Source organism: Diospyros lotus, chromosome 2, assembly GCF_014633365.1.
Source record: "Diospyros lotus cultivar Yz01 chromosome 2, ASM1463336v1, whole genome shotgun sequence".
Taxonomy (NCBI): domain Eukaryota; kingdom Viridiplantae; phylum Streptophyta; class Magnoliopsida; order Ericales; family Ebenaceae; genus Diospyros; species Diospyros lotus.
This window is the reverse complement of record NC_068339.1, coordinates 40,606,145-40,619,191: the sequence shown is the minus strand read 5'-3', so window position 1 is coordinate 40,619,191 and position 13,047 is coordinate 40,606,145. Positions and strand designations below refer to the sequence as shown.

The 13,047-nt window shown below is 36.4% G+C and overlaps 2 protein-coding genes across 2 annotated transcripts; both read left to right on the top strand.

Annotated features, from left to right (window-relative positions):
- Positions 1-2,420: 2,420 nt before the first annotated feature.
- LOC127794184 (probable 2-oxoglutarate-dependent dioxygenase AOP1) lies at positions 2,421-4,442 on the top strand. The gene is made up of 3 exons (XM_052325116.1): positions 2,421-2,850; positions 3,528-3,849; positions 4,020-4,442. The coding sequence occupies exons 1-3, from the start codon at positions 2,477-2,479 to the stop codon at positions 4,260-4,262; spliced, it is 939 nt and encodes a 312-aa protein (XP_052181076.1). The 5' UTR covers positions 2,421-2,476; the 3' UTR covers positions 4,263-4,442.
- Positions 4,443-10,156: 5,714 nt separating this feature from the next.
- Positions 10,157-12,497, top strand: LOC127794080 (probable 2-oxoglutarate-dependent dioxygenase AOP1). The gene is made up of 3 exons (XM_052324973.1): positions 10,157-10,616; positions 10,960-11,284; positions 12,022-12,497. The coding sequence occupies exons 1-3, from the start codon at positions 10,243-10,245 to the stop codon at positions 12,268-12,270; spliced, it is 948 nt and encodes a 315-aa protein (XP_052180933.1). The 5' UTR covers positions 10,157-10,242; the 3' UTR covers positions 12,271-12,497.
- Positions 12,498-13,047: the final 550 nt, after the last annotated feature.

The following is a 13,047-nucleotide window of genomic DNA, read 5'->3' as shown; positions in this document are numbered from 1 at the left end:
TAAGATTCAAGATATGAGCAGAACGACACATATGCAATAAAGATCCACCATTCAAAAGACATCCAACATTCAATTTTGCTTTAATCTTACCAATCATACTATCATTGGTAGAGCAATTATCTACTATAATTGTGGATAATCTTGAGTCCACATTCCACCCAAGCATAACATCAATTAACATATTGGTCAACACATCACTTGTATGAGGGCAAGGGACATAGATAAACCTAAATGACATATAATTATAAATTATTAGTAAACTTAAAGTTTAGAACTACAATTATCAAATTTAATAACAATAAAACAATATACTAAGTTAAAAAATACTTATTATACCTCAAAATTTTGCTATGTAATGTCCAAGACTTATCAATGAAATGTCCTGTAACAGCCATAAAACCCCTTTTCTGGTTACTAGAAATCCACATATCCGTTGTAATAGCCACCCTATTGTCAATGTTTTCAATCAAACTCATCACTCTATCCCTTTCTTTAGTGTAAATCCTCATGATATCATTCTTCAAAGTATTACGAGAAGGACACTTGAAAAGAGGTTGAATGGTACTTTGTGAAATCTTTGAATCCACTATGCTCCACCTTCGAAAGAGGATAATCATGCATAATGATCATCTTTCCTAATTTCTCTCTTCCTTTTTTTTCATCATATGGACCGGAAGAGATCTCTCCTTTCAAATCAGATTTTATAAACATTTGCCTTATATCTCCTACCAATCTTCTCTTAGGACACCTATTGAGATGTTGCTTCATAGTTGATGTACCATTTGTTGATTTACCCGCAAGTAATTTCTTACAATAGTTGTATTGAGACTTAATTTCTTTATTAATGACCACTCTTTGAAAATGTTTCCATACATCACTTCTAGTCCTACCACCAATTTCCTTATCAGAAACATTTACCTCTTGAGAACTCTCCACTGGTATTGATTGATGAGTTTGTTCACCGGACGAAGATCCGCTCACAAAACATTGTTGTGTGCTGCCACTTTGCGAGCATGCCATATTCTATAAAAATTTGCACAAAAAATACAACAAGCTCAACAACAAATCAAGCATAAATAAGTAAAAAAAATATGACCAAAAAATAAAAAAAACCATACCAGTTATACGAGAGTCGAGAGGCAGAGGGCGAGCAAGGGCGAGAGCCGAGAGGCAGCAAGGGCTGGAGGGTAAGCGAGGGTGAGCAAGAGTAAGGGCGAGTGAGAGCAAGAGGGGTCGAGCCCTAGCACGAGCCGATAGGCAGCGAGGGCGAGCGAGAGCAAGAGGGGCCAAGCCCTAGCACGAGCCAATAGGTAGCGAGGGCTGACAAGAGGGGTCGAGTGAGAGTAAAAGCAGTAAGGGTCGGAGGGCAAGTGAGGACGAGCGAGAGGAAGAGAGGGAGGGCGAGCGCGAGCAAAAGGGGCAGAGCCCTAGCGAGAGAAAGAGTGAGCCAGCGAGGGCGAGTGACGGAGAGAGAGGGCGAGTGAGAATGAGACTGCAAGAGCAGAGAACAAGGGCGAGCACGATCGGATGAGGTAGAGAGCGAAAGGCAGTGGGGGTAAGAGAAAGCGAGAACGAGGAAGGAGAAGAGAAGGGTTTGCGGGTTGGGCTGGGGTGGGTTCGCGGGTTTATGGGCTAGGGTGGGTTCGTGGGCTGGGCTGGGTTTCCCACCGCCCCTCTAATATTATATATATTATGTATATATATTTTATATATTATGTATATATATTATATATATTCGATTCGTTTTGGTTCGGTTACCCATACAACGGTTCGGTTTCGATTCGGGTTTTGGTTTGGTTTTAGTGAAAATCATAACCAAACCATACCCATTGAAACAGTGTTCGATTTTTCCCAAAACCAAACCATTACCCAGTCAAACGATTTTTAACCGCGTTGATCGGTTCGATTTCGGTTCGGTTCCTCGCAGTTTTGGTTGCAATTGCCATCTCTAACCATCATTGACAAATGTTTTTTATTTTTATTTTTTTTTGTTAATTTTAATTTAATATAATTTATTATGTTTAATTAACTTAATTTAGCTTAATTAAGGTTTATTTAACATTTTTTAATGGAATGGGTGCTTAGTCAAAAATAAAAACTACTAGGACCTTCAGAACTATTTCTTAACCAATATAACTGTCTCTATATACAAATGACTCAAACCATAGGTAAAGCCTAGAGTACCTATATAATTGACCCTTGTTTATTTTGAATAAAATTTTGTCATTTAGTTAATATTGGTCATTTCAATTTTACTATCTATAAATTTGATTAAGTCGATTGGATTGTCTAATGACTTCATAATGGACCAAAATTAATAACGAAATAATGCTGATGGCTGATGCAAGATGCCTCTTATAACTTTATTGTTTTGATGTTTTGTCTTGGTTCACGTCTATAAGATCCCAAGAAGTTTACCGTATAAAGAGCAGCAGAAAGAAGTAATTGAGACAAAAACAAACAATATAGTAGTTTGATGGGTTCCCTCCTACAGCACAAACTACCAGTGATAGACTTGCGCAAGGAACATCTGAAGCCCGGCACGGGTTCATGGAAGGATGCGCGAAACCACGTGGTGTCAGCCCTACAACAGTACGGCTGCTTCGTGGCAGTGTATGATGGAGTTTCTCAGGATCTCCATGCTGCCGTCTTCCAAGCCCTGGAAGACCTGTTCGCCCTCCCAACCTCCACCAAGATGCAGAACAAATCCAGCAAGCCCTTGTATGGCTACGTGGGTCAAATTCCCTTTCTGCCCCTCTACGAAAGCATGGGCATTGATGATGCCAATACCCTCCATGGGATTCACACCTTCTCCGACCTCATGTGGCCCAACGGTCACCATGCTTTCAGGTTTTCCCTTTTCCTTCTTTCTTTCTTTCTTTCTTTTTTGGTTGGGTACAAGGACGAAAGTTTGCCTGGCTAAGGAATAGTCCAATAGTCATTTGTTTTGTTCATGGTCAGGCGAGGCTTGATGGGCTAGTTTAGGGTAATTTTCTTTTGCTACACTTATAGGTAGAGTTCATATAATTGACAAGCTTATGCATCATGATTAACGCCTTCAAATTTGAACCTACATAAACTTATGGAGGGTGAGTAGTTAAGTAATGGTAAAGAGATTCTGTTCATGGGAGAGTCAAAGCATGCAGAGACATATTTGATAATTTATGAGCTATCCAAATATAAGTTAATTTTAAATAAAAATAAATATTGAAATTATCCTTTTTAATTTTAGTTATTTTATTCAAATGCTAACAGCTTATCTGCTTGGAGGATGGGAGATTGAAATCTTTCGATTCAATGGTGTGGACACAGCCCCGGGGGGAAGAGAGAGAGATTTTTTAAAAAATGTAAAGACATTTTAATTGACAGTCTTAACTCTTACATCCACTTAGAGCTCATTTAGCTTGGCTTTGCTTAAATTAAAGAACTTTATAATTAAGGTTTAAGAGCTTATTTGCTAATAAGCTATTATTATTTACATAAAACTACTTGTATCTTCGTGTCAATATGTACGTTTTGGCATTTAGCGAGACGATGCTGTCGTACTCGAGAATGGTGGCAGAGCTGGAACAAGGGGTGGCAAGGATGGTGTTCGAGGAATACGGAGTCGAGAAGTACTATGAATCCCACCTGAAGTCGGCCACATACCTTTGCCGAGTGATGAAATACAGAGCGGCCGAGGAGGAGGAGAGCAATATGGGCTTCGTGGCTCACACCGACAAGAGTTTTATGACCGTTATTCATCAGAACCAAATTGATGGGTTGGAGATTAAAGCCAAAGACGGCCAGTGGTTCTCTGTGGAGCTTGCTCCTTCATCCTTTGTGGTCATGGCTGGCGATGCCACTTTGGTGGGTGTTTTTCTTCTGAATGTATGATATTTAATTGATCAATTCATTCTCTATAAAAATTTCGTGTAGATTATTGTTTAAATATCATCGACGACCATAGAATTTTTATACGATTTAATTTGATTTTTTTTTCTTTTATGGAACACCAAATGGGTTGTCTTTTTGGGCAGGCATGGAGCAATGGCAGAATTCATTCTCCTCAACATCGAGTGAGCATGAACGGGAAGGAAGCAAGATACTCTGTTGCACAATTCACGTTCATGGAAGGGACGGTGAAAGCGCCGGAAGAGTTGGTCGATGAGGAGCACCCTTTGCAGTTCAAGCCATTCGATCATCTTGAGTTTCTTGACTTCTATAGTAAGCCAGAGAACAGAAGACTGGAGAGTGCACTTAGAACCTACTGTGGCATTTGAGAATATGTATATATCTCTTCTTCCAAGTGAGAACGCCTTATATTCTTCTCTTCACAAGTTTCATGTCTAGTGTTTGCTCTATCTCACTAATAATATATATAGACTTTTTAAAGGTTTTTATGTGGTGAGAATGTATGCTTGCTTTCAAATAGTAAGTGATGTATTGGTTTTGACCAGAAATGATTTTTTTTTTTTTGAGAACTCAAGAAGAATTATGATGATTTGAGGAAGATTCAGGAGAACACCAAGGCCCTTAAGGACCTTTATTGGAAGTTATTTTGCCTAATGTTGATTTGTCTTCATTAGCAAGGCATTTGGCATCAAGAGCGATAAGGCCTCACTCGCCTTGAAGGACCATAGCCTCACATGCCTACTTTTGAAGAGCTATATGACTTAACAGAAGCCTTTTAATAATTCGTTGATTTACTTATGAACGTCGGATTATAGAACTCAATCAATAATTGTTGATTCTAAAGAATATCGAAAAATTAAAGAGAATTATAAGAAAATTTTTAACAGAAATCTTATTGGAATTTTGAAATCAATTGCTAAAAACATCCTAAAAATATAATACTTATAGGTTACAACTCACAATACGGTTAAGAAATTAAAAAACACCCCAAAACCTTAGAACCCAAATCTTACCAAAAAAAGACAAGATTGAGTTTTTATTACAAGATCAAAATTAGATAGAAATAAAAAAAATCTCACAAAACGGCATATTAAAATTCACTCCTTAATGAAAGTTATTCCTAAGTCAATTATTTCCTAAAATGGCAAAAATACTAATTTCGAGGCTTAAACAAAAGAATTTACTCGAAAAAGTATGGATCTCACTAGCAAAGGTTGTGATTTAGAATCTTCAGCTCGAATCCATTGAGATTAGCCTCTAAAATCACTCAAATCGCACCTTTTATAGAATGCTAAAGCCATCTCATCTACATCAATATATGTAGAAAGGCATAAGCACACAAGAAAAGCCATCACCTAAGATGAAATTGTGGAAAGCACCACTTTCACCGAAAGCACCCAAAATCCTATGTAGGAAATTTGTTTAAAACCTGTTGAGGCTGTCTCACAAAGTCCTTTGGGGTTAGAGGTGAGAAAGATTGTTGAGGAAATTTTGAGCAGAAGAGGGTTGTATCCGCCCACAGTGACACGCATCAAAGAAGAGTACCCTTCTCTGTTGATTTATTGAGGCCACCATTCCTTTTTCAATTCAAGCTCCTGCATCTGTCTATCTATTATGGAAGGGAAAATCTCAATCATCATGTGCAGCAGTACAAATCCCTCACTCTTCTCCATGGATTTGATGATGCCACAATGTGCCACACCTTCCCCTTGACCCTAGCAGACCATGCCCACGTGTGGTTCAGTAAGCTCCCGGCGGAAGGGTCTATTGCATTATTTGATCAGCTGCGGTGAGACTTCATTACGGCCTTCGGCATGAATGCCCCTATGAAGAAGGATCCCAGATATTTACTCAATGTCCGCTAAAACCCAAATGAAACACTGAGGCAGTACGTTGACCGTTTTAGAAATGCCTTCTTGGAGGTTCATGAATTGCAAAGTTGGCATGGCAGTTGCGGAGCTTCTACAAGGCACAACATTCGCACCGTTAAGGGAGTCTTTGGCCTTTGATCAGCTAACATCATTGGCCGAATTGCTTTCTTGCACCGGATTTTGAACACTTTTGGCACGTTAGGTGAAAAAGACAGAAAAAGAGAGAGAAACCCATTGGTGAGAGACCTGGTAGACAAGAGATAAAGTCTCAAAATGTTGACAATTTTGAAAAGATGCAGTTTCAATGCTTTACACCTCTCACAAACTGCCATACTGCAATTCTTTCTTTCGTGGGGCACATGGGATTGGTTAGTTTTCCTCCTCCTAATAGAGCATTGGGTAGAAACCCCAATGCTTACTGTAAATTCCATGAGTGTTCGAGTCACTCAATCAAACAATGCCGTGACCTATATATGAAATCAGATATTCGTGAAGGCAAACTGGATTGGTTCATCCTAGATCATCCAAGGAAACCCCAAGAGAAAAGAAGGGGTCTATTAGGGGTGTTCAAAAAAATCGGTGCATCGCGAAAACTGGCCAAACCAAACCGAACCGGTCGATTTTTTTTTTTTTTTTTTTTTTTTTTTTTTGCGGTCCAAAACGGTTTGGTGGTTGTACAAACCGCACGATTTGTGGTTTGTATGGTTGACGGTTTGATTTTAAACCAAACTGCCCAAGAAAATATAAAAAATATATTATTATAAAAATCACCCATACAACCCTTATTATTATAAAAATCACCTTATATTTTTAAAATAATATATAACAAGTTTATAATAATATATAACTATTGCAATTGCCAAAGATTATAATAGTTTATAATAATATATAATTATTCTTTTTAATATTTTTATAATATATTATATATTGTCAATAGTTATTTTCAAACCGCGGTAAACCGCACCAAACCAGACCGCAAATGCGGTGCGGTTTGGTCGCACCCAAACCAGACCGTGGTCTGGTTTGATCAGAAAACCGCACTAGCGGTTTGACTTTCTGAAAATAGTTCAGATCGACCAAACCGCACCGTGAACACCCCTAGGGTCTATAATAGCCCAATGATGAACAATAGTGTTGAGATCCTACCAAACATTCCACTCTGAAACCACCTATTGGAGTATGTTGTCACTCCATTCTCCCTTTCACTCTCAAACACTTGTGTGTGTTAACTAAGTCTTTGTTATTATTTTGGATCGAAAATAAATCACGAACAAACCATCAATCACACAAATGAACACAAAATTTAATGTGAAAAACTCAAATCGAGAAAAATTATGGGTAGGAAGAACAAAATATCACTATGATGATATTGATATAATAATAGTGATATAGCTACACTAATTTTAGGGCATTGGACACTTATTTATAGACTTAAAACTCATTTGTAAATGTACACATGAAATTATATCATGATCAGAAAATGAGTCAAGAAGATAAATTTTTAGTTGAGATAAATGCCAATCACAATCGAACTGAATATCTTAGTCATAGTCAAATTAATCATGGTCAAACTAGCAGTCCCATTCACAAATTAATTTAAATTTTCAATCATAATTATAACAAACTTCATCTTGATACGAAATTTAAATATAGAATTATTCATAATTCTTTCTTCAAAAAAAATCACGTAGAATTAATCTCTCTAACTAATATCAACCAAAACCACATCATGGGAATACCAATCAAATCCATACAAGATACTCCAACATGGCATCTAGATAGAGTATTTGGTCTATACAACCAAATCTTTCACTCTTCTCAATGGCATCTAGATAGAGTAACATGGTTCCAATTTTTGGGTACCCACTCTAATAGTTAGGTGGTCCATTAGGCTTGCTCATTGAAGACCTATCCACGTTTCATTTTAAATATCTATCCAATTAGAATGCAAATTCAGTGACGAGGCAAGCTAATTATTCCTTAGCCTAGGATGCTAATTTCTTATGTTGAATAACCCGACTTATTAACTCCTTGGTAGCGAGGTTTCGCAGATGTCAATCTTCTTGTTTGTTGCCGCAAATGAAATGGACAAGATAGCGAGAGCCAAGCTATTGATTTCGTTTGGATTTGTTTAGTTTAAATAATTGATGATTGAGAGATTTGTCCTTTTTTGTTTTTCAAAATAATGAAAATGTCATATGCGTATCTGTCATAAGCTGTTACCATATTCACTAAGGTCCCCGCATACACATCACTAGCTGATAAGAAGTGCAAATCTTATGATTTTCCTAACAATAATTGAAACACCTAATTAAGAGGAAAAAATATAATTAATTTACAAAAAATATTATTTAAACATTTAAAGTTTAATATTCTGTATTGATATCTTATACATATATAAAACATCAATACAAAATGTTAATAAAAATATTAAAACTAAATATACAAGTAACATTTCCGATTAATTTTATGTTTTTTAAGCTTGGATGAGAGATGAGTATGGTACCCTCCAAATGTTGACTCCCCTGTATTACGTTATAGTCCTAAAATTAATTATAATATTTTTTTATGACTAATAGCTAGCTTGTCTGCTCTGGGTTTGTTTGCTCATGTATTTGGTCTCTATTGTCAAAGATTCCAGCACCAGAAGGAGCCAACTTCTGAGGACAAATATTTTGAAAAATGATATTCTATATTCGATATTATTACATAAGCAATGAGGTGTTCTAATGTTATGAATTATTTGAAAAATAAAAATAAATTTTAAATTCATAACCTTTAAGATATAATATATTCAAATTTACCACCATATTAAATCTAATCTTCATTTAAAATTTTCCCTAAAAATATAAAATCTAAATTGTCACTTTCAATTATTATCTAATGAATCTTTATTTATTTTTTTTAACTTACGAGTCATATCTGTAACATATATATATATATATTTATTTATACAGACACAATTAGGTGAGAAGTAGAATCTGCCATGGTTTGGTTGTCTTTTTTTGTAAGAGATCAGATTTCATGGTCCCCGCACTATACAACGTCGATCCTAATAAAGATTTCAAAAATAATTAATTAACCAATCATATTAATTATATGTTACCAAGATCCGCTGACATTAATTAATTAATGATGCGCATGCATGGGCAGTTGAGATTTCTGATACGGTTGCTCTTTATATCCAAGTAGCTAGTGGACAAATCTTAATGGTTATATTAATATATCTCAGCAGTATAGGAGGTTAAAAATGGTGTGTCTTATTCTGGATTTTGACGTAATTAGTACAATTAATTTGACTATAGTACCCCGAATATTCCATCGTAACCCTCCAACCTAGAGGACAAGTGCTCCCAAACAGTTAGGGTAATGAGGTGCATGCATTTAAGTTTGTTAGGTAGATACCACTTGTTAGAAATTAAATGACACATAGAAACAAAATTTGTGATATACACTCAAAGATTAGAATAAGAGACATAAATTTAAGATTGGATAAATTACCTATATCTATGAGGGAAGGGACAAAAATTATATTTAGTCTCCATAGTAAAACAGTAACTCTTGAGTGGGTCTTGAATTGACGGTCTTAGTCCTGAGTGGTTGCTCAAGTTTGTGTCCTAGGGTTGGTGACGCTTTTTGATTCATCTCTCTGGTTCTATTTTATCATTTTGTATACACTATTAGTTTAGTGACTCTATTTGTGGCTTCCTCCACGTTTTGCGTCATGATCTTAGTTTTTATGGAGCTTCATTGGTTTGAATGACCATGATCTTGGTCTTCATGGAGCTTCATTGATTTGAATGACGTGTTTAGTGTGCCTTTGATTGGAGTTGTCATTTTCATCTGAAGCTCGCTCTTAGTATATATTTGATGTTGTTCATTTGTTTATTTTATGTTATTGAAATCTCACCTGTGTGTGAATCTTGAGTGTTCTATTTATATAATTTTCTGTGATATTGTAGATCAGGGTATACTTTGGTTGGATTCTGTATAGACGTTTTCTCTATTTATATATATATTTTTGTTTAAAAAAATTATATTTATTATATGAATCAAAAGTTAAAAATTAAAGAGATAAAATATTTTATTTTGTTTCTCAAAGCCCCACTTACGCTCAAACAACTCCTTTCCTCATTGATGTAGGTACATTATAAAATTATGTCAAATTTGTATGTATCTAATTTTAATCTTGAATGAATATGACATAATTTTATTATATATCACTCCTCTCTAATTTTCTGTAAATCACCTTATTATATATATACTATTAGAATAAAATGCTAATACTTTGACTATGAATTAATTACTTTTATAATGAGTGGCAAAAAAATTATATATTCAAAATTTTTTGTTTATACAATTCATTTGTAGTCAGGTAATTTTCTTTTTAAGTCCCCGTATGAAGAGTAGTGCAAACTGATAGAATTTCTCAACCAAACTTCACCGAATCCATTGCCAACCTAAGAAATTAAAAACAATGGGTTCCCTGACAATGCCAAAGCTCCTGGTTGTGGACTTCAGCCAGGACAAGTTGACGCCTGGTTCAAGTGCCTGGACGGCGGCGTACGTCGATATCCGGCGGGCCCTGGAAGAGCACGGCTGCTTCATGGCCCTGTTCGACAAAGTCTCGCCGGAGCTTGACAAAGCAATCTTTAGTGCAGCGGACGAGCTGTTCGATCTCCCCACCGAAACCAAAATCAAAAACATTAACGAAAAGCCTTACCATGGCTACGTCGGCCAAATGTCTATTGTTCCTCTCCATGAAGGCTTGGGCATCGACTATGCCACCACCCTCCATGGAGCTCAGAATTTCACCCACCTAATGTGGCCTTCAGGGAATGATTCTTTCTGGTATGCCTTTCTTTTTTATTCAAATGTTTTTTTTTTAAATATAAGAATCCGTACTCACTGCCATACGAGTGGATGAATAGAGTGCATAAACACACTCTAGGGTAAACACGGATAAATCTGTGTATTCATGTCAGTGAGTTTGAACCTGTACTGTAGGCCTAAGATGAAATGGACCTCAAGGGTTCACGGGCATCAGTTTGAGACGGGAACCAACCACACTCGTAAAGATAATGGGATACACAAGACTATTGCATCGAGGCAATTGTTAAGTAGAGGACCCTTGTGACCCACAAGAGTTTTGTATTAAGGGTTTTTATTTTGTTTTATTTTTGTTAATTTGTAGTGAAAGTTCGATGTCATTTGCAAGAATTGTGGCGGAGTTAGATCGCGCAGTGATAAGAATGTTGTTTGAGAGCTATGGCTTGGAGAAGTACCATTGTGATTCTCATATTGATTCAACAACATACCTTCTGAGGTTCTTGAGATACAGAACCCCGAATGTGGGGGAGACAACTATGGCTTTTCCGTCTCACACAGACAAGAGCTTCATAACCATACTTCATCAAAACCAAGTTTCTGGTCTGGAAATAAGAGCAAGGGATGGCCAGTGGATAGCTGTGGAGTTTCCTCCCTCCTCGTTCGTCGTCATGGCTGGAGATGCATGCAAGGTACCCACCTCTAACTAAATCCTAATCCCTGTTTCACAACTCTTTGTTAGGACCAAATGATACATATGGTGCCCCCAAATTAAGATAACACAAAAGGGAGACCTAATGAGAAAAATCTACTCAATAAATGATGATGCAGATTTTACATGGAGAAAAAAAATTTCTTATGACAGTTTTTGCATGGGAAAAATTGAAAACTTTTATTATTCTCATAACTTAGGTAGTCATTCTCTCACTATGGTAAACACTGATTATTGCACGACACTCACTCTAGACACGTAATTTCAATAACTTAGTTATATCATCTCCAACTTAGTATTGTGTAGTCATTTGAAACAAAATTAGGAATGCCTATTTATAGGCAATACTCCCATTAATTTTTTATTTTTACTTTTTGTTGTTAATGAAAACCCACAACCACTACCTTGGGTGTACCCTAAACCTTAAAGACATAGAGGCACACACTAGATAAACACATAAAACTTTATGCGTGATAACAATATATTATCCCATATTTCCTATTAAAAAAAATTGTGTGTGAACTCGTCCGAAGGAAAGGTATGAACCTTGGTGGCAAAGTATGCCATTATAACACCTTACAACTAATTAAGCTAACCATCGGTTTGAATTGCCTTTTTCTTTTTAACCTAGCTAAATTTGATTTTCTTACAAACTTAATCCCATCTAGTTTGGGATCTGAGAAGTTAAGTAACATTATTTTCTTGAATTTATTTTAGGCATGGAGTAATGACAGAGTACTATCTCCCAACCATCGAGTCACCATGGACAAGAACGGGAAGGAGACGAGATACACTGTTGCACTCTTCTCTTTTCTTAGCAAGAACATAGAAGTGCCAGAAGAACTAGTTGATGATGAACACCCACTACTATTTAAGCCATTTGTCCATGTTGATTTGTTGAACTTCTATGCCACTGATCACGGTAGAAGATCACAAAATATTCTCAAAGATTTCTGTGGAGTCTAAATCCTGCAACGATATTAATGAGTATTGTCTTCTTTTTCAAATTACCATGTTTATACATATGAATGCTTAGTTCTCTTTGTGATGCCTTGTAATAACAAGGCCTAGTTGGCCAAGTGAACATATGTTTCTCTTTCATGTTGTGCTCAGTGTAATTTGCTTCATCTATTGGTTAATGTTCTTGCACGTGTAATATTGTACTTGTGTTGAAATGGAAATGAAGTTTATCATTTTTTTTTTAAATAAAAGAGATATGTATAGATAAAGAAAAAAACATCTATACTCAAGATTCACACAAGACGGGATCTAAACAACATAAAAGAAACAAAAGTGCTACATGAAATAAGAGGTAATAAACAACTCCGAGTGTCAACTCCAGGGCCAAAGGCACTCTAACACATCTTTCGAATCAACGAGGCACTACGAAGACCAGGATCAAGCAACGAACCTAAAGGCAGCCACATACAGAGCCACCAAACTAACAACGCGTACAAAGTGACAAACTAGGAAGAAGGATGGACAAGTAAGTGTCGCTAAAGAGCCTTGTTGAGCAATCAACCCCGAGACATATACTGGAACAAACACTCAGGGCCACAGCCCGTCAATTCATAGGCCAACTCAAGAGTTACCGTTTTACTATGGAGACACATAGGGGTTCTGTCTGCTCCAAGTTCATCATATTTTATGGGTTACTTTCAATAAGTTTGTATGTAATTAAATGATCTTTGATGAAGTTTTTCTATATAAAGTGAGTCATTTCTCAAGCCTTGTACCTTGGTG